Source organism: Peromyscus eremicus, chromosome 3 (assembly GCF_949786415.1).
Source record: "Peromyscus eremicus chromosome 3, PerEre_H2_v1, whole genome shotgun sequence".
Taxonomy (NCBI): Eukaryota; Metazoa; Chordata; class Mammalia; order Rodentia; family Cricetidae; genus Peromyscus; species Peromyscus eremicus.
In genome coordinates, this window is record NC_081418.1 from 78,163,310 (window position 1) to 78,185,064 (window position 21,755).

The 21,755-nt window shown below is 39.3% G+C and overlaps 1 protein-coding gene and 1 pseudogene across 1 annotated transcript in view; both read left to right on the forward strand.

Annotated features, from left to right (window-relative positions):
• Positions 1-21,755, forward strand: part of Grid2 (glutamate ionotropic receptor delta type subunit 2) — a 664,169-nt gene that overhangs the window by 456,367 nt on the left and 186,047 nt on the right. The window contains exon 12 of the mRNA XM_059257052.1: positions 10,108-10,303. Within this exon, the coding sequence (XP_059113035.1) occupies positions 10,108-10,303 (196 nt within the window). The remainder of the gene's footprint in view (positions 1-10,107; positions 10,304-21,755) is intronic.
• Positions 10,402-15,532, forward strand: LOC131905562 (splicing factor 3B subunit 4-like; annotated as a pseudogene).

Sequence of the window (21,755 nt, forward strand, 5' to 3'; positions counted from 1 at the left end):
AGTGATAGTGATGGATGGACACAATCAAACTATATTATGTAAACAAATTGAAGTTTTAAGGAATAAATAAGTGGATAACTAAAAATACTAATTTTTAGGAATTTCATACAATATATTATGATTATTTTTACCTCTCAAACCTACCCATACAACCTCTAACTCTTATTAGATCCACCTTACCTCCCTACCTCTACAACCTCTAACTCCTTTCAAACACACATTATCACCCTACCCACACAAATTTGTGTCCTCTTTTTAAAATAACCATTTGGCTCCAATTTGTGCTCTCTCTGTTTACAATCCTGGGTGAGGAACCACTCACTGTAGCATGGTCTAAGTCCAGAAGGCACACCCTTAAAGAAAACTGACTTCATCTCTCTGTCTCTAAGAAGCAATCAACTGTCTATATATCCTCTTTAGGAGTGACAACTCATGAACACTTTCCTGCTTCATGCTAAAGGGTTTATTGGCCTGCTCTTGTGCAGATCTTGTGTAAGCCACCACAGCTGTTGTGAGTTCATGACTGCAGCAGTCTTGGCTGATGGGAAGAAACAGTTTTACTCTAGTCCTACCCAGCATTTATTCTGCCCCTTCTTCCTCAATAGTCCCTAAGCCTTGGTGAGAGGAGGTGATATAGATGTACAATTTGTGAATGAGCACTCCCCTGACATTTATTCTTTGTACTTTTAATAGTTATGTCTTTCCTCATTAACCACCATTCAGTGCACAAAGAAACTTCTCTTTGCTAATCTATTGGTAGAAAGATAAAAATTTAGAGAACATTTTGGTACTTCGTCCATTTACAAGAATGACAGTAGGCTTATGAACTTCTCAGCCATGGGTTCTTGGCAAGATTTATAGTACAAGGCATGATGTTACTCCTGTGGAACAGGCTCAGCCAGAATGCAGTTGGTTGCTGCCATAGCATTCTTGCCGCTACTGCACCAATGAGCCTGTCTTGCCATGCCAGTCATTACTACAGTTCACAGGCTTCACAGATGGGTAAAAATGTTAGTGGCTCTTCCCACTCCCAGTAGTCTGCAGAGTTTCTTCAATACTATGAAAGCTAGACAGCAGGTAAGAGGCATCCTAGTTGGTACAAGCTTGAGCTCTCTTAGTGTGTAGGAAGGCTATTGATTTGGGTGTGCTTATTTTGTAATCTGTCACACTTTGCTGAAAGTATTTATGAACTCTAGAAGTTTGCTGGTGGTGTTTTTTGTGATTCCTATATATAAAATTATGTCATCTGCAAATTGGGATAGTTTGACTTGTTTCTTTCCTACTTGTGTATGCTTTATTTTATTTCTTGTTTAATTGCTCAAGCTAGGATATCAAGAACTACATTGAATAAGAGTTGTGGAAGCGAATGCCCTTACCTTGTTCCTGAACATAGTGGGAATGCTTTGAGTTTCTATCCATTTAATGTGATGGTGGCCATCTGTTTGTCTTAGGTAGCCCTTATTGTGTTCAGATATATTCCCTTCACATTTAGTCTCTCTAGGGTTATTACCATGAAAGGATTTTGGTTTTTCCACATCAATTGAAATGATTGTATGATTTATATCCTTGAGTTCATCTGTAGTTAATTATATTTGTTGATTTATGTATATCAAATCATCCCTGAATCTCTGAAATGAAACCAACTTGATCATGATGAATAATCCTTTTGATGTATGCATGAATACAGTTTGTACATATTTTATAAAGAATTTTTTTATTAAGAAAATTTTTTCATTCATTTTACACACCAATCAAAGATTCCCCTGTTCCCTCCTTCTGACCCCTAGCCTCCCCCCACAACACCCCACACTCCCCCCCACAAAAAGGCAAGGACTCCCATGGGGAGGTACATCCAGTAGAGGCAAGTCCAAGCCCTTCCCCCAGACTCAAGACTGTACAAGGTGTCCCATCATAAGTAGTGGGCTCCAAAAAGCCCCTCATGCACCAAGGATAGATTCTGATTCTACTGCCAGGGGGTCTGGTCCCTTAAGCAGATGAAACTACACAACTGTCTCACTTAAGCAGAGGGCCTAGTCCAGTCCCATGCAGGCTCCATAGCCATTGATCCAACATTCATGAGTTCCCACTAGTTTGGTTTGGTCATCTCTGCAGGTTTCCCCATCATAATCCTGACGTGCTTGCTCATAGAATCCCTCTTCTCTCTCTGACTGAGCTTCTGGAGCTCTGCCTAGTGTTTAGCTGTGGATGTCTGCATCTGCCTCCATCAGTAACTGGAGAAAAGCTCTGTGATAAAAGTTAGGATATTCATTGGTCTGATCACTGGAATAAGCCAGTTCAATTCAGGCACACCCTCCACTATTTCTAGTTGTCTAAGCTGGTGTCATCTTTGGGGATTCCTGGCAAATTACCTGGCACCGGGTTTCTCTCTATTCCCATGATATCTCCCTCCATCATGGTATCTTTCTCAGTGCTTTCCCACTCCATCCCTGTTCCAGCTTGACCATCCCATTCCCTTATGCTCTCATCCCCCATCCACTATCCTCCATTGTCCACGCCTCACCCCAGCTTGCTCATGGAGATCTCATCTATTTCCCCTTCCCAGGGTGATCCATGTGTCCCTCTTTGGGTCTTCCTTGTTAGCTAGCTTCTCTGGAGTTGTGGGTTGTTGATAATTATCCTTTGCTTTACTTCTAGTATCCATTTATGAGTGGGTACATACCATATTTGTCCTTCTGAATCTGAGTTACTTCATTCAGGATGTTTTCTAGTTCTATCCATTTGCCTGCAAATTTCATGGTGTCGTTCTTTTTCTCTGCTGAGTAGTACTCCGTTGTGTATATGTACCATATTTTCTTAATCCATTCTTCAGTTGAGGGGCATCTAAGTTGTTTCCAGGTTCTGGCTATTATAAATAATGCTGCTATGAACATAGTTGAGCATGAGTCCCTGTGGTATGATTGAGCATACCTTGGGTATAGGCCCAAAAGTGGTATAGCTGGATCTTCAGGAAGATTGATTCCCAGTTTTCTGAGAAACTGCCGCACTGATTTCCAAAGTGGCTGTACAAGTTTGCATTCCCACCAACAGTGGGTTCCCCTTGCTCTACGTCCTCTCCAACTTAAGCTGTCTGCAGTGCTTTTGATCTTAGCCATTCTGACAGGTGTAAGATGGTATCTCAGAGTCATTTTGATTTGCATCTTCCTAATGACTAAGGATGCTGAGCAATTCCTTAAATATCTTTCAGCCATTTGAAATTCTTCATTTGAGAATTCTCTGTTTATCTCTATAGCACACTTTTTAATTGGGTTGTTCATTATTTTGATGTCTAGTTTCTTGAGTTCTTTATGTATTTTGGAGATCAGCCTTCTGTGAGATGTGGGGTTGGTGAAGGACTTTTCCCATTCTGTAGGTTGTTGTTTTGTCTTATTTACTGTGTCCTTTGCCTTACAGAAGCTGCTCAGTTTCAGGAGGTCCCATTTTTAATTGTTGCTCTCAGTGTCTATGCTACTGGTGTTACATATAGGAGGTAGTCTCTTGTGCCACTGTATTCAAGACTACGTCCTTCTTTCTCTTCTATCAGGTTCAGTGTAACTGGATTTCTGTAGAAGTCTTTGATCTACTTGGACTTGAGTTTTGTGCATAGCAATAGATATGGATCTATTTGCAATCTTCTACATGTTGACATCCAGTAAGCCAGCACCATTTGTTGAAGATGCTTTCTTTTTTCCATTGTACAGTTTTGGCTTCTTTGTCAAAAATCAGGTGCTCATGGGTGGGTGGGTTAATGTGGGTGTCTTCGATTTGATTCCATTGGTCCACATGTCAGTTTTTATGCCAGTACCAAGCTATTTTTATTACTATAGCTCAATAGTAGAGCTTGATGTCAGGGATGGTGATGCCTCCAGAGGTGGCTTTGTTACAGTATTCTTTTAGCTATCCTGGGTTTTCTGTTTTTCCAAATGGAGTTGAGTATTGTTCTTTCCAGTTCAGTGAAGAATTGTGTTGGGATTTTGATGGGGATTGCATTGAATCTGTAGATTGCTTTTGGTAAGATTGCCATTTTTACTATGTTAATCCTACCTATCTATGAGCATGGGAGATCTTTCCATTTTCTGATATCTTCTTCAATTTCTCTCTTCAGGGACTTAAAGTTCTTGTCATACAGGTCTTTCACCTGCTTAGTTAGAGTTACCCCAAGATATTTTATATTATTTGCGGCTATTGTAAAGGGTAATGTTTCTCTGATTTCTTTTTCATCCCATTTATCATTTGTATATAGGAGGGCCATTGATTTTTTTTAGTTAATCTTGTATCCTGCCACATTACCGAAGGTGTTTATCAGGTGTAGGAGTTCCCTGGTAGAATTTTTGGGGTCACTTATGTATACTATCATATCGTCTGCAAATAGTGAAAGTTTGATTTCTTCCTTTCCAATTTGTATCCCCTTGATCTCCTTTTGTTGTCTTATTGCTCTAGCTAGAACTTCAAGTACTATATTGAATAAATATGGGGAGAGCAGACAGCTTTGTCTTATTCCTGATTTTAGTGGAATCACTTTGAGTTTCTCTCCTTTTAATTTGATGTTGGCTGTTGGCTTGCTGTAAATTGCCTTTATTGTATTCTTGATCTCTCCAAGACCTTTATCATGAAGGAGTGTTGGGTTTTGTTAAAGGCCTTTTCAGCATCTAATGAAATGATCATGTGATTTTTTTCTTTCAGTTTGTTTATATTGACAGGTTTTCTTATGTTGAACCACCTTGCATCCAGGGGTGAAGCCTACTTGATCATGGTGGATAATTTTTTTGATGTATTCTTGGAGTCGGTTTGCCAATATTTTATTGAGTATTTTTGCATCAATTTTCATGAGGGAGATTGGTCTGTAATTCTTTTTCCTTGTTGCATTTTTGTGTGGTTTGAGTATCAGGGTAACTGTAGCCTCATAAAAAGAGTTTGGTAATGTTCCTTCTGTTTCTATTGTGTGGAACACTTTGAAGAGTATTGGTATTAGCTCTTCTTTGAAAATCCAGTAGAATTCTGTGCTGAAACCATATGGTCCTGGACTTTTTTTGGTTGGGAGACTTTTAATGATGATTTCTAATTCCTTAGGAGTTATTGGTCTATTTAAATAGTTTATCTGGTCTTGATTTAACTTAGGTATGTGGTACCTATCCAGAAAATCATCCATTTCTTTTAGATTTTCTAATTTTGTGGAGTATAGGTTTTTGAAGTATGATCTGAAGATTCCCTGGATTTCCTCATTGTCTGTTGTTATCTCTCCCTTTTCATTTCTGATTTTGTTAATTTGATGCTGTCTTTCTGCCTTTTGATTAGTTTGCATAAGGGCTTGTCTATCTTGTTGATTTTCTCAAAGAACCAACTCTTTGTTTCATTGATTCTTTGTGTTGTTCTCTTTGTTTCTATTTTATTGATTTTAGCTCTCAATTTGATTATTTTTTGACATCTATTCTTCCTGGGTGAGTTTGCTTCTTTTTGTTCTAGAGCTTTCAGCTGTGCTGTTAAGTTGCTAGTGTGAGATTTCTCCAACTTCTTTTTTTTTTTTTTTTTTTTTTTTTGGTTTTTCGAGACAGGGTTTCTCTGTGTAGCTTTGTGCCTCTCCTAGAACTCGCTTTGGAGACCAGGCTGGCCTCGAACTCACAGAGATCCGCCTGCCTCTGCCTCCCGAGTGCTGGGATTCTCCAACTTCTTTATGTTGGCATTTAATGCTAAGAATTTTCCTCTTAGCACTGCTTTCATAGTGGCCCATAAGTTTGTGTATATAGTACATTCATTTTCAGTGAATTCTTATAGAGAATTTTTAAGTCCATATTCATCAAGGAGTTTGGCTGATAAATCCCTTCTTTGGAGCTATTGTTGGATCTTCGTATATGTTGGTGTCAGGGTGATTCTGGCTTTCTACAAATAGCTTGTAACTGTTCCTTCCATTTCTAATTTATGAAATAATTTGAGGATTATTGGTTTTAGTTTTTTTCTTTGAATATTTGGTAGAATTCTGCACTGAATCCAAGCCCTAGTTTTTTTTTTCTTCTTAGTTCAGAGATTGTTAATTATTGCTTCTATCTCATTGATTGTTAAAGATCTAAGTTATTTACTTTACATTGGCTAAACTTTAGTAGGTATTACACATCTAGAAATCCACTTACTTCTTTTAGATTTTTTTAATTTAATGGAATATGACTTTTTGAAGTAGGTTCTTATGATTATCTGAATGTCTTCAGTGTCTATTGTCATGTTTTCCTTTCGATCTCTAATTTTATTAATTTGGGTCTTCTCTTTCTTTTTGTTAAGCTGGCTAAGTTTGTGATTTTATTTCTACATTTCAAAGAACAAAATCTGTTCTACTGATTCTTTTTATTTTTAAAATGTATATTTCTTTAATTTCAAGTTTAATCTTCACTGGTTTTCTCCGTGTACTTCCTTTAGGATTGGTTTGTTATTGTTTATGAGTCTTCATCAAGTTATTTGGGATCTCTCTGAATTTTTAATGTGAGCACTTATAAACTTCCTTGTTAAGATAACTTTCACTTCTCTCACAAATTTGGATATGTTGTGTTTACATTGTCACTTAATTTTAGTGATATTCTAGGAACTTTAAAATTTTTCCTTCTTAATTTCTAACTAATCCATCATCACTAAGTTCTGTGTTGTTTTCTCTCCATGAATTTATGTACTTTATACGGTTTCTCTTGCCATTCACATCTAGTTTTATCATCTCATTGTGGTCAGAATACAGGTGATAGTTTCAGTTTTTCTGTTTGCTGAGATTTTCTTTTTATCCTAGTATGCGATCTCTTTTAAAGACAGTTCCGTGGGGTGCTGAAGAGAGTGTACATTCTTTAGCATTTGGGTAGAATGTTCTATAGATGTCTGTTAGGTCCATTTGATCTATGATGTTATTTAATTCCAGTGTTTTTTTCATTCTTCTTTTGGACGGTTGATCTGTCAAATGCTGAGAGTGAGATATTGAAGTCATTCACTATTATTTTGTTTGGGTTAATCCATTATTTTTAATCTTGTGGTGTTTGCTTTAAGAAGTTGGATGAGCCTATAATTTGTACATATATATTTATTTAAAATTGTAATTTTTCTGATGGATCAATCCCTTTCAATGAGTATGAAGTAGCTCTCTTTATCTCTCCTGATAAGAATTGGTTTGAAGTCTGTTTTGTCAGATGTTAAAAGAGCAGCACTTGATTGCTTCCTGGTTTCCTTTGCTCAGAGTCCTTTTCACTTCTTTTTACCATAAGGTGCATTTCTTGGAGGCAGCAGAAAGAAGGGTTCTGTCCTCTAAACCAATGTTGTCTTTTGATGTAAATTGTGATGATCAATACTGACCACTGCTGGCCCCTAGCCTATGCTTCTGTTGCTTTTAAAGGGTCCATCTTTCTCGTGTGAGTTACCAGCTCTACTTGTACATAGAGGTTTTTTTTTTTTTACTTTGTTCTGTGGGATGTGGATAGCCCACACAAAGTCTGCCCATTCTGAGTTGCTGTGTTCCCACAGTGTTGTTGATGGCTGTGTGGTACACAAGGTTCTATTCAGAGTTTGTGGTAACCTTCAAAGTTACAGCTTCATCTTTCCTGTTCTGGCACCAATAACATCCATGGCAGCAGTCACTGGGAACCCCTTCTATGAAATCCTTACCAATCCACCTTTGTAGATTTTCTGGTAAGAGTCTTTTATCTCCATTTGCCTGAGGGGAGATACACTATGGTGACAGAAGATATTTTCAGTCTTCTAAATGTAGAGAATGTTGTTTGATCCAATGGTAGAAGGAGTGTGTTCTGTTAAACCCAAGAACTGCAAGGAGAAAAGACCAAATCCATGATTGTCTGATTAAAGCAAGCTGCATTTTGGGGTACACCCGGGACTTCACAGTTCTCTCACCCTAAGTCTTGATTTAGGAAGGCAGCCACTGATGGCCTCCTGAAGTCCTGTTTATAGGAAAGATGAAGTGTTTACAGAGACGAGAGAGTCAGCTGTTGTACACTGTTAGAAAGACACAATGAAGGGGAAGGAACAAGGGTGAGGATAGTTCGAGTGATGTTCAAGTCAAACCCAGGATTTGGAGAAGTAGCAGATGGAGTGATTAAGTATTCCCATTCCCTGTAGTTCCCAAACTATAATCAGCCACTGGATTTACTTAGCTTCTATTCTACAATCTTACCTGGAAATAAAAAATAGATTTTTCTTTTAAAAAAATTAGGGAAACTAGCCATATAACCTTAGACAAAGAAATGCTATTTCTAGCTCAAAGATTGTTATGAAATTCTGGAGTATTATCATAAAAACTGAAAACATATTCAGTATGAAATGTGTCCCATCTGAATTTAACCAAAGCAGTCTTTTAACTGTCTTTGTCTCTCTATTTCTTTGCTCTGCCCACCCTCTTCCTCTTCTCCCTTTCCCAGTTTTCTTCTTTTGCCCCTCGCCCTTTTCTGCACACACCACACACACACACACACACACACACACACACACACACACACACACATACCCTAGATAAAATATAACCAAGGAATCAGAGAAACACCAGCACCTTCAACTGGAAACAATGACCTCCAGGGTCTCATGCCCTGTATTTGAATCCCGGCTCTGTTCCTCATTGGCTATGTCATACTGCCCATTTAATCTCATAACCCATCTTATCTGGAACTTGGGTGAAATAGTTCTGAATGTAAGGCATTCCAGTGTGGATAATATATGTCACTTGCTTGTCATTATATATTATCCATGCAGTAATGACTATCATAAATACTAGATTTTACATATTTACTAGACTTCAAAACATGCTGTTTATGTAAAACACAATTATGTTATAAAAGCTTTAAAGCCTTGTCACAGAGGGAGACAGACGAACAACTTAATATGTCACTACTAATTTGCCTCTACTTTGATGAGATAGCTCAATTTTCCCCCATGAAGCCTCTACACACAGCAAAAGCATTAGTACTAAAACCTTCACCTTCACTTTGCTAATGATGTTGTATCTTGATAATTTGCCATATGTAGCTAGAGTTTTCCTGCCTGGCCCACAGTCAGGACAAATCTCTATCACCTGCCAGTCCCACAGCCTCAGACCCGACCAAGTAAACACAGAGACTTATATTGGTTACAAACTGTATGGCCGTGGCAGGCTTCTTGCTAACTGTTCTTACAGCTTAAATTAATCCATTTCCATTAATCTATGCCTTGCCACATGGCTCGTGGCTTACCGGCATCTTCACATGCTGGTTGTCATGGTGGCAGCTGGCAGTGTCTCTCTGACTCAGCCTTCCACTTCCCAGCTTTATTCTCCTCCTTGTTCCGCCTACACTTCCTGCCTAGCCAATGGCCAATGAGTGTTTTATTTATTGACTAATCAGTAACACATTTGCCATACAGAACATCCCACAGCACTTCCCCCTTTTTTTTTCAAAAAGGAAGGTTTTAACCTTAACAAAGTAAAATTACATATAATTTGGGAATTTTGGCGTAGCTTCTCTTACTACTTTTTGCTGGACGGGAGCGCTGTATCTTATGGGGAAACAAAATTTTAGAATTATGGAATAGTCCATGAGGCTGTATCATCTGAGCCAGATGCCTTCAAACCATTCTGGATGTTGGATCATCTGGGCCATGGTGTCATCGGAGACCTTTCAGGGGGTCTTGGCTGGTCAAACCTGATGTATCTTAATCTGGAACAAATCCATAGCCTCTGGCTTTCTGTGGAAACAAAAGCAGAGACTCTTTTCCAAAGTAACATATCCTTATATCCAAATTTTGAAGTCAAGGTACCTTTAAAATATACATATTGGTTTAACTCAACATCTTTTACAATCAGTTGTTTTTCTGCAGTTAAAAATCCCAAAGACAACACAATCTAGATTCTCTGTGTAATATTCATCTTTACGTGGCTTATTTTTTATATTAATTTTACTGTCTCCTTAAAGACATCCCACAGCAGCCATATGTAACTTAAAGCAGTTCTCCTTAAACATTACATTTCAATATTAAGAAACCAGAAGTTAAGAAAAGTTGTTTGGTGTCTGGCTTTGGGTGAATGGCCCTTTTGTTCCTTCAGTTGTATTTCTATGTAACAATACTCAGCACTCTTTCTTATGTCTCTCTTCTCTCCCAATAACCAAGGTCTCTTCAGGATCTGTCCAAGCAAACAGATATTCCTTACGGCACAGTCTTGGACTCTGCAGTGTATCAGCATGTCCGCATGAAGGGGCTGAATCCTTTTGAGAGGGACAGCATGTATTCCCAGATGTGGAGAATGATCAACCGAAGCAATGGGTCAGAGAACAATGTTCTGGAGTCCCAAGCAGGCATCCAAAAGGTACCATGCACTTCATTCATAGTCCTTAGCAGATTGTCTTCAACATGGTCATGGCTAAGTTGACATTTCTTTCTTTCTCTTTTATTATAATTCTGACAATGAATTTTCAGGTAAATTATATTTTTATTGTTTTAAGGAAGATCTCATACAACTCATATTCTCATAGAGAAAATACTAGGTCCCCTGTGATTTCTTTCCCTTGGAAATGACTTTCCCTTGGAAATCCAAAACTAAAAGCTGATGCTGTCATTTTGTTCAGAAAAGGATTAAGGACTTACAAACACAGAGACTAAATAAGTTTTCCCAAATCCCATTCATGTTATCCAATTCATTTAAATGACTCAAGGTGCTTTCTACACAGCATTTGTTTATAAGACTAAAACTTTATCTTTACTTGTGATTATCTAAAGCTATTTGGAAGAAAAATTTAATTTTGTCAACAAATACATTTCCTGTGAATGACTGTTTCTGTTTTCCAAGGTGAAAATCTTTATCTGCTTATTTTTCTATAACCATCATTTAGAAGTAGATATATTTAAAAGGTTTAGAAAGGCTTTTACACATTTGTAAAAAAAAAAAAAAAAAAATTAAGAGCTAGTCTTCATTCTGGATGTAGTTTATTTACAAACATACACAAGCAATTCAGCTCCCAATAGCCTCCATGAAAGAACTGGGTAATTTTTTGCTTAAAATTATAACCAGTGGCTTACTGTGGTTGGCATTCATTAGGTAATCATTGAATAAACAAATGAACAAACAAACGAATGAATGAATATCAATAACAGATACAGTAATGCTCACTTTTTCTTTATGACCTTCTATATCAGAGTAGTTCTGACCCCAAGTCTGAGCTTCTTGCTCAGAAGGTAAGCACACTGCTAGAGGAGGATTTTATTATTCTTGTTCTGGTATGGCTCTCAGCCTCTGAGATCAACCTAAATCATCTTTGCTGAGGCCATATTGGTGTCATTGTCTTGAGAACGAATGCTGATTATGTCATCTTCTTTACAAATATTAACAATGCTTATGAGAATGTGAACATTCTTAGCATGTCAGGAGTAGCCTTTAAGGAAGGAAGTACATGATCTTGATCTATTCAGAGAATTGTCTGATGTCTTTGCTCTCATTATATAAATCCAAAGTGTTGGCCAAATCTGAAGGCCAAAGCGTTGATTGGAAATACGGCTTTTCTTGTCTTTGTCAAAAGGACCCTTGGCTCCTGGAAGATTAACACGGCAATGACAGAGTAGAAGGCTAGGAGTGGACCATGGACCAGTGTGTGGTTAAGCACGTATATTGAGGGAAGGAAGAAAGGGTGGATGTTTTAGGTTTATCATGTAGGTACTCATAGAATGTGAGTTAATTTGAACTTCTAATTAGTCTTTTAAAGGGTTAAAAGAAATAGTTTTCCTTCATATTATTGACCACCAAAAATGAATCTTACAGGCCAGAAGAAGTACTTTCACACAGGAGTGTGTGTTCAGTGCAGATGAGGCCATCAGTCATTCTCCCAGCATCACTTCCTACTGCAGAAAAACAGAAATATTATCTTTGAAGATTAGTATAGATAAAAATTCTTATTTTGTAATTGTACTACGTTTCAGTAGGGAAAGCTGCCCAGAGAGAGTACATTTTCTTTCATCAGAAATATATAATCTCAAAAAAGTATTTTAAAACAAACAGATGTATTCACCCATGCATCAGTGTATCCTTTTTCAAATATTTGCTAAATACTAGCTGTGTACCAGTCCCCTAGATATGAAGTAGAGATTTGTTCAGCATTAGAGAAAAGGTCACTGGGCTCATGAGCTGGAGTCTGGTAAAGAAGACAAAAGAGATATAAAACATAATTTAAATGGCGATAGATATCATGAGATTTTTTTTAATAGGGTGAAGAGACAATGTACAGTTCATAGTTTTTTCTCAATGTCTCACTTCACTCATTGACAATAATAATCCCAGTGGAAGAAAAAAAAACGTGGGCTGAGAAGTCCTCACATCCTGGACTTGAGGATAGCTTGACTTTTAAAATAAATTCTGTAAATAGGCGCATATATTTTAGAATCTCCCTGGGCCTTGAGAGTTTCATCATGATGATAAGAATTCCTAGCTTACACAGGTTTTGTCAACATTAAATAAAGCCACTCATGTTGATTTTCTTCTGTAATCCCAGCATTTGGGAGACTTAAGCAAGAGTATTGTGAGTTTTAGACCAGCCTAGGGTACATAGCAAGATTCCATCTCCAAAACCTAAAAATAAATAAGTAATAAAGATGAAATAATATGACATATATAAAGCTTCAATAAAGAATATGAACAGAGGCAGAAACCTAACTTTTAAGACAGTTTGGAAGATTAACAAGAGAATGGACACATGAAGAATTTGTAGCTACAAAACTCTATCATTTACTACTTCCTCCTTTAATGTATAATTGTGGTATAATAAAAAAGAAAAAGAAAGCACAGTATGAAAAGTAGAAAGCAATTTCTATTTCCTGAGAGTTGGCTGATTAGGAAAGTTAGTCAATTGAACAGAGGAAGTCCAGTCCTGAGACGTGTCTTCTGCCTTTGATGGAAGGGTAATGAGGACTGACATGATGAATAAGCAAGCCTGTGCCAAATGCGTTTGTAGATTTCTTTCCCCAACTTGGAAGCAGCTGAAAATTGACTGGTTACAGGATAGGCAGTAATAATAAAGTGTATTTGGGTTCAGTTTGTAAGGTTTAAGGCAAGTTTTACTAAAAAAGGAAAATCAACCACCGAATAATAACCTCCTCGATCTGTCGAAGTTCATCGAAGGTTCTGAAATCCAGACCTGTAAGACACAAAGCCTGACTGTGTGTGGGTTCTTTGTCCAGAAACTGGCCTTGCACAGCTCACATAGCTGCTTCCTGTTCTCTGTCACTGGTTTCTAATTCATGGAGGCAGGAAAAAGAAAAAAGAAAAAAAAGTTCTTCAGCTGTATCTCTAACAGAAATCCATATCTGCAGTAACTGCCTCACAGAGAAACCCGCGTCACTGGGAAGAACAGTCCTCACAATCTATAACTTTGAATAGATCTCATTAACGTCTTGGGCACTACTTGTTCTTAATTGAGCCACCAGTTTCCCCTCCTGGAAGGCATAACCTGATCCCCTCAGGTATCTTTGTTCTGTTGTGCTGGAGACATCTGTGTAAACGAACAGTAAGTAGAGGGTTCATAGTCTTGTAAGACAGTCACGTGGACTGAGCCATCCTAATTAAAGTAAAACTAATATGTTGCTGTGTTCTGCCTGGGGATTTTTGCATAAGTATTCAAAAGATATGATTTAGGAAATGCAACTGAGAATTTTTTTTTTCAGGAAGTGAACGGTTATTTTTGAGTACTTTCTGTGTATCAGGCAGTTGTCACAGTGGTGAAGAGAAATGGAAACAAATGCTTCCCTGGAGTTAACCTTCTAGCAAGGGAGGCAGACAATAAAGAAAAAAACTATTGTGTGTTCAGGAGTGAGGAAGGTTAAAGAGAAAGAAAGTGCAGAGCTTTGGAGTGTGGACAAGCTGTTATTCCAGCTCCTTAGTTCTGGTAACCAAGGAAAACTTCACTGTGAAGGAGACACTGGAATAAAAACTTGAAGCAGTGTGTGGGGGCCAAGGGAGACAGAGAAACTGACAAAGAGAGACAGAGAGAGAGATTGAGAAGTAGTGGTGTGTTTCTAGGCAAAATATTTTTAGACAGAGAGTCAGCCAGTGCAAAGGTTCCAAGGTGGGCAATGCCTGGATTTTCCTAGACTATGAAGGGGAATGTGACTTGGTGAAGTAAACCTCCAGCATCTGTAGCAGAGATTCATCGAGAGCAGAGAGTTAGAGGATCAAGAGGTGAAGTGGAGGAAGTCACACTGGGTCTTGCTCCTTAAAGCAGGGCCCTCTGAGGTGACAGCAAAACATCCCCATCCCCCCACCCCCGCCAGAGTTGATGATAAACACAGACTCTCAGCCCCACACAAGTCCTCTGAAAGTGGACCTTTGTCACAAGATTTGAGAATGATTCTTGTGCATAGTAGAGTTTACTTCATAGTAATGCAGGACTGTCTAGAATATTCTGATTTGGCTTTCATCTACAAGGAATAGGAAGCTCAAGAGGGTTGTTAACAGAAATGTAATCTGACTGAAGTTACATTTTGACGAAGCACCAAGGCTATGGCTTTGTTGAATTCTTGAGTGAGGAAGATGCTGCTTATGCACTAAGATTATGAATATGATCAAACTCTATGGGAAGCTGATAGGAGTGGGCAAAGGCTTCAGCTCACAACAAAAACCTGAATGTAGGAGCCAACATTTTCATTGGGAACCTGGACCCAGAAATCTATGAGAAGCTGCTTTATGATTCATTCAACATCTTTGGGGTCATCTTACAAATCCCCAAGATTATGCAGGACCCTGGGACAGGCAACTCCAAGAGTTATGCCTTCATTAATTTTGCTTCATTTGATGCTTTGGGTACAGCAACTGTAGCCATGAATGAGCCATAACTGTGTAATCACCCTATCACTGTGTCTTATGCCTTCAAGAAGGACTATGGGCAAGTGCCAAGGCTCAGCAGCTGAATGACTTCTAGCAGCCCAGAACCCACTATCCCAAGCTGACTGCCCTCATCAGCTGTTTGCAGATACACCCCTTTCACCCTGTGCCCCCAATTCTGTGGTTTTATCCTTGGATTCTGGGCTTCCCCCACCAGGCATGCCTCCTCCTGGCTCCTTCTCACCTCCAGGGCTGCCTCCTGGAGCCCTCCCTCCTGGGATACCCACAGCCATGCCCCCACCACCTATGCCAGCTGAGCTGGAGGACATGCTCCCCCTAGCAGTAGAAACTCCAGGAGGTGGGCATCCTGGTCACGGTCATTCACATCCGCACCTAGTCCCACCAGGTGGGATGCACCATCTAGGGATTTCCCCAGTGCAGCTGGCTCACCATGGCCCCCCCATGGCCTAGGACACTCATACACTGGATAGGCCTCTAGGGTCTGAGGGGCAGACAACACCAAGCCACCTCCTGGAATGCCATGGGTCATCCAGGTCCCATCAGTCCACACAGTATGCATGGGCCTCCTCCACTGAAGTCCCCTCATGGATACACTGGTCCTCTGAGAACCCCTCCCTATGACTACCAGCAAGGGCCCCTCCCTCCACCCAGACTCACTCTACGTCCCCCACTTCTACCTCGTGGTCTGCTTGGGGCCCACTTCCTCAGTAAATTGTCAGCCTTTGTCTCCCTCTTATGTCCTTCCGGTATCTTCATTTCTTGGACCAATCAGAGTTGCTATAGCTCATCAGAGCTAACCTACTGACCCATCTCCACAACTCTGTCCCCATTTCAATGTCATATTTTTCCCACAGGGGGTGGGGTTTCTTCATTTTTGTTTTAAAATGTTGGCCCTAATTGTTTTACACATCTATAGAGAAAATAAAACTATACTTCTTGATTTAAAAAAAGAAAGTAGAGGAAGAAGAAGAAGCTCTGGGCTAGAACCCAGGGCCTCTTCCATGGTAGGAAGTGCTATACCAGTGACACCCAATCCTAGTAGACAAATTCTTTAAAGAGTTTGCCTAACAGGATGCTGAGACATATGGTTTCTGAGAGGGATGCGAGGTTTAGGGATTTTTTTTTTTTCCGAGACAAGGTTTCTCTGTGTAGTTTTTGGTGCCTGTCCTGGATCTCGCTCTGTAGACCAAGCTGACCTCGAACTCACAGAGATCTGCCTGGCTCTGCCTCCCAAGTGCTGGGATTAAAGGCGTGTACCACCGCCTCCTAGTCAGGTTTAGGGACTTTTTGAGAAGTCCCTAAAGTAGGTGGGTACCAGATCTGTAGAGTGAAGGGATTGTAAGTAGGAAGGAAATTCATGTTGCAGGAGAGAGATGACAGAATTGCTGGAAAACGTAAGTAGGAGATACTTTGTAAATCCCGACTGGAGGACTGAGAATGAGCACAATCCATCCAAAACCAGAGGAAAGAAGAGGCAGCACACAGACACACATGTGGGTGGTAGAGGGGTGTGGTGACAGGAACACGGAGGTCACTTATTACTATTTTTTATTTACACAAATAAACAAGAACCTAGGTCTTTGTCTTAGTTTAGAGATTTAGGGAATAAAGGAATAGGGATGGAAATTCTGGAAAATGGAAGAAACTTAGGGTCAGTGGACTTCCTAGATAAGACTAAGAGTTCTTTACAATGGTGGATGCAACTAGTAATGTAATACATCAGCATGGTTAGTCCCTCTGTCTGTCCTGTTCAGCTGCCTGAGTGTAAACATAGAGTGGGTATGGTAAATTTCACCAGATCTGGTGTCAGATAAGTAAGTATCAGAGAAAACAATAGGGACAATGGAGTTGATTATGCACAAACAATAATTGCTGTCGTGGATTCTGATCTGCATATGAATGTGATTACAAAGGAAAACTGAGGACACCAAGAAGATGGTAGGAACAATCAATTACAGGTCAGAATGAGACTGAGGGGGCAATGGTTCTGTGAGCTGGAATAATAAGAGTCCAAAGCAGTGTGAGGCTGGTTCTGAGAGGACACATTTGAAACTGAGATTATTAAGAGTGCTGCTGCTGTTTTTAAAGATGGCATGGTGGGGGAGTGCTTGACTGGAATAAAAGGAAATCAGTTACTGGAAAAGGATGTCTAGATCCAAAAATACATAGAGAGCTGGCACATAGAAGAGTGGCAGAAAACCATGTAGTAAAACCAAGGAGAGGTGAGGGGATGAGCAGATGAGTAGCAGGTAGTACAGTCTGGTAACAGGAGCTGGAAGACTAGAGGATGTCAGTGACAGGCATCCAGAAGTATTGGGATAATGAAAAAATCCCGATCCAGCCTGATGGTGTGAACGTTGCAGCAAAGGAAAACAGCACCAAGTGAGACAAGTAGAAGCTGCACAGTGGCCCAGAGGAGAAGCAGATTGTAATGAGCAAAAGAAGGTTAAAAAAAAGTCTTCAAACAGCAAATAGGGGATATATGTCAGGGAGCCATCCATTTTGGTTCGCCTAAGATGGTCTCATTTTCCCAACACTTTCAGCACTGTTCACTATATCACATTTCTCTCTTGAGAATTCCCACATGATAATTAAGTACAGTCTCCCTAAATACAAGGATTGTGCTGGTGATGTAACTCCTGAAAGCACAGTGGAAGTATCTGCAGAGCTATTTAAAATCAGGGTATGTGTCCACCCATATCGATGATACGTAAGTAATGATCTGGGGACCTTGGGCTCGGCATAATGGTGAGCATTTGGTGAACAAAGCCAAACTTAGTTGTGGCTTTAAACAAGAAATGATGAGGTGTTGAACCATGTGTGCCAGAGGCATGTGCATGTACCCAGGGGCATATTGAGAGGTAGACATCTCTGACCCCAGAGACATCAGGGTAAGTGGCCTGGCCAGCTTTGGTCTATAAGCAGCCAAGTTTAGAGTGCATTGCTTCCTCAGAGTTTTGGGGCTAGGATGGTGACTAGCTAATGAATGCTAGACTTTAAGATGAAGTGAACACATACAGACCAAGTTATACAAAGGAAGGAAAAGCCCATGAATAGAACACAAATATAACCATGGTAAAGTTATGTTTATACTTAATCTTGGTCTTAGGTACCACTAACACATGGGAGCCATATTTTCTTTTCTAGTTATTCCCTTCCCCTCCTCTTCCAGCTCTGTAATATCATTTAGCATTGAGTGGAAATGCCAAAGTAGAGTAAACATAATGAGCCTGAAGCTGAAAAATGGATCAAATGAGTTTCAGTGAACAACTTGGTGATAAACGGACTGGGTGTATAACTTTAAAATCTGGCGTAGGACCTTATTACAAAAAAAAAAAAAAAAAAAGAATCATCAAGCTGAACACTCCTTGAGAAAAACAGAAAAACTAAGCAGCCCTGGGCTATGAGAGGCCAAGCAGTAGGCTGTCACAGTGCTGGGCTTAGAGCTGGCATGTGCTAGATACTTTTGCCGTCTTGCCAAATGATGGCATTAAACAATGTGATTCACTTTAGCACAAGCCCCACCCCCACTCCCACAGCTGCAGCTTGGATGGCATTGGTGTGTTTTAAGTCTCTCCAGAAATCAGAGTTTTTATGTAGGTGTTAGTAATCATACAGTGAAAGAGGACAACCTCACGCCAGGGGGAGAAAGAGAGAGTCCATGTAGTCATTCTGCAGTCTCGTAGTCCATCCCTTGCGTTTGATGGGTATTTCTAATCGCCATTTTTAAGACTTACTTTAGTTAATAACCCTTGTGGATTTTTGAATAAAATTCAGTGTTGATTCTGTATCTACTCAAAAAGAGAAGGAGAAATCAAGAGTTATGAACTTCTTAAAGATTCACTGGCATTTTAACTGGCGTTTCGGTATATCAGATTCTGGAGCACACAAAGCTGGCTGCAGCAACTTTCTTATCTTGATGCTCAGAAACAAAATAATGTGTGTAGAGTGGATCCTGATCAAAATAATGAGGTAATACGTGTGTAAGGATGACACTATTTGTCAAAGTGCATGGTCTTAAGATTGCTCTTTTTCATAATGAAAAATGGATTTTGAAGCTGGGACATAATCCTTATCGACTCAAGTTCTTCTCATTAACCACATTCAGTTCTATGCCATCTATTCACTGACTTCTTGCAACAACGATGATTTCCTCCTGGGAGCCCCATGAGCCTGTGGTTAGGGCTGGTTTAACACACACTCTTGAACTCAAGTGGAAAACTTGCCCAGTAACTCTTGACTTCAGAGTCGCCACTACGCTCAGGGCTTCTTGGAAAAGGAAGTACTTTAATAATACTGATTGTTCACCCAGTTCTTACTTTAAAACCTTTGCAAATTGGAAAATGCCATGTATTCCTAAAGCTTCTGCTGGAAAAACCATAAACTCATAATCCTACTAGAATTCTAAAATCGGTTCACTTTGCTCACCTCGTTTTATCCTTAGGGTCAGCCTCCACTGACAATGGGGCATGTGGCTTTCTCACTTGCCTGTCCATTTAATCAGACAGTGTATACAAATCAGTTCACAGCTGGGCGGTGGTGGTGCACGCCTTTAATCCCAGCACTCGGGAGGCAGAGCCAGGCGAATCTCTGTGAGTTCGAGGCCAGCCTGGGCTACCAAATGAGTTCCAGGAGAGACGCAAAGCTACACAGAGAAACCTTGTCTCGAAAAGCCAAAAATAAATAAATAAATAAATAAATAAATAAATAAATAAATAAATAAATAAATAAATCAGTTCACATATGCATCAAGGATTTTAGCTTGAGTCATGTTTTTTTTTCCTTATATTTATTTGTGTGTTTGTGGAAAGTGCATGCCACCTGCCACCATTCTTGAATGAAGATCAGAGGACACTTGCTAGACTTCGTTCTCTCCTTCCACTGTGTGGGTCCTGGGGATTGAACCCAGGTCATCAGGCTTGGCACTGAGCCCTTCTGACTACAGAGCCCTCTTGCTGGTCCCTGTTTTATATTTGGATTATCTTAAACAAAAAGGCACCTTATGCCTTTATCTTTTTAAATTTCTATTTTATAAACCTGTTTCAGGTTAGAATATATGACCTGTACACCATTGCAATACCTTTCAAATAGCCCATGAACTTGGTAAATGCATGGAAGTTTTCTTTATCCTCAAAACAGCAATAATAAACATGTATTTTTATGTTAGTTTTCTTATAGACACAGTCCTAAAAGTGGCACTGTAAGTTGGAGGTCAATCACATTTGCATATTTATAGTTGTGTAATATGGTCTCTAAAGACATACCAATCCCTACTGTGAATAATCATAAGAACATATATTCCCCTCACTTCCTGCCAGAAATTTAGAATTAAGTGGCATTACAGCTATTTTGTTTTTCATTTGGTGAAAATGATGAATGATTAATTTTTCACCTCAATTTTCTGTATTCTGAATGTTTATGTGAAACTGAATATTGTCAAAGGTATATTTTGCACATCTACAGATTGGCAAATCTTTACTTGTCCATTTCTATTACAGTTTTATAAATTTAATGTCTCTGTTATGTTACTGTGGATTGAACCCAGGGGCTCCCATTCTGTGGCAGGCTTTCCCACTGAGCTGTGTCTCCAGCCCTCTTTTTTTATATTCAAAAACAGATGTTTTAAAAATAAGGTCTGGCTTGGAACCACTCTGTAACCCAGGCAAGTCTTGAACTTGAAATCCTGCCCCAGCTTCCTGGCTAACCAGGGTTCCAGCTTGTGGCACCTGGCCCAGCTCTTTTGCAATATGAATAATACAGAAATCTTTTGTCTTTGATAGTCTTCCCTTCACCCTCAATGCTCTCATCTCCCTGGTCATTCCCACATCTCCACTTCTGCTGCCAGGGAACGATGGCAGAAGATGACGTTTAGTCACTTTCTGCCATAAATCCACATGCCCTAGTGTGCACTTTAGAACACACTTCTTTTAGCAACCAGTACTTCCACACAACGGCATTTACTTTGCAAAGAGCAGAAAAAAAATTAAGTGGTTCTGTAAATACATCTTTAAACCATTCACTGTTTGCACTTCTATCCCTGAGACTGAAGAGAAACAAGGATTTTAAAACATGATATATGGTGATATAAGCCTCAACAGTTTGAAATAATTCTCTATGAGTGTTTTCTAATGAAGATGTCAGGCTATCCTGCTTGTCTGCTTGTTTCCCTTGCACAAAGTGCCTTTAACATGCACTTTGCATTTTTAATATCTGATCCCTCAGTGGTAGTCAGAAACCTGTATAGACACTATTTGTGCCCTGTAGGCCTCAGCTTCTAGATGTCCCTTCAAATCCATAACAAGTCCTTTCCTCCTTCCATCCCCTCTCCCTCCCTTCCACTTCATCTAATTTATGAGTTCTTTGTTGTACTGCAATTTTCTTCTCAACTGCTTAATTCAGTCCTCCAGATGAAGCACAAAGGCAGTGATCACCAGCCTATATTTCTCTCCTTACACTTCCAAATTCATTGTCGTTTGAGGCACTAAAGCTTCTGATTTCAAATTCTCCTCACTCATTAAATATCTGTAACTATTATTTTCATTATTTTAAATCAATCTATCTTGCAAAATCCTCTATAGCTCTACAGTATAGCACCAGCTCAGCCTGAGAAATAACTAAATAAAGAGTGAATGCCTCAAAAGTATTTGGAGCTACAAATATGTTACAGAATAAAATCATGCTTACTCTTGGTAGAAAATAAAATCCTCTGTTATACATAGTAACAGATATCAGGGTCTCTAAATGCAAGATAGATTTTCAATAACTCAGCAACTATGATAGATATTCCCTTTTGAAATCATAAGGAGTTTGTTTGCAATATAATTTGGTCACATCATATTAATATTTTAATAATATTTAGCATAAACTTTTAAACTGTATTACTTTGTATATTTATGGTGTGTGTGTGTGTGTGTGTGTGTGTGTGTGTGTGTGT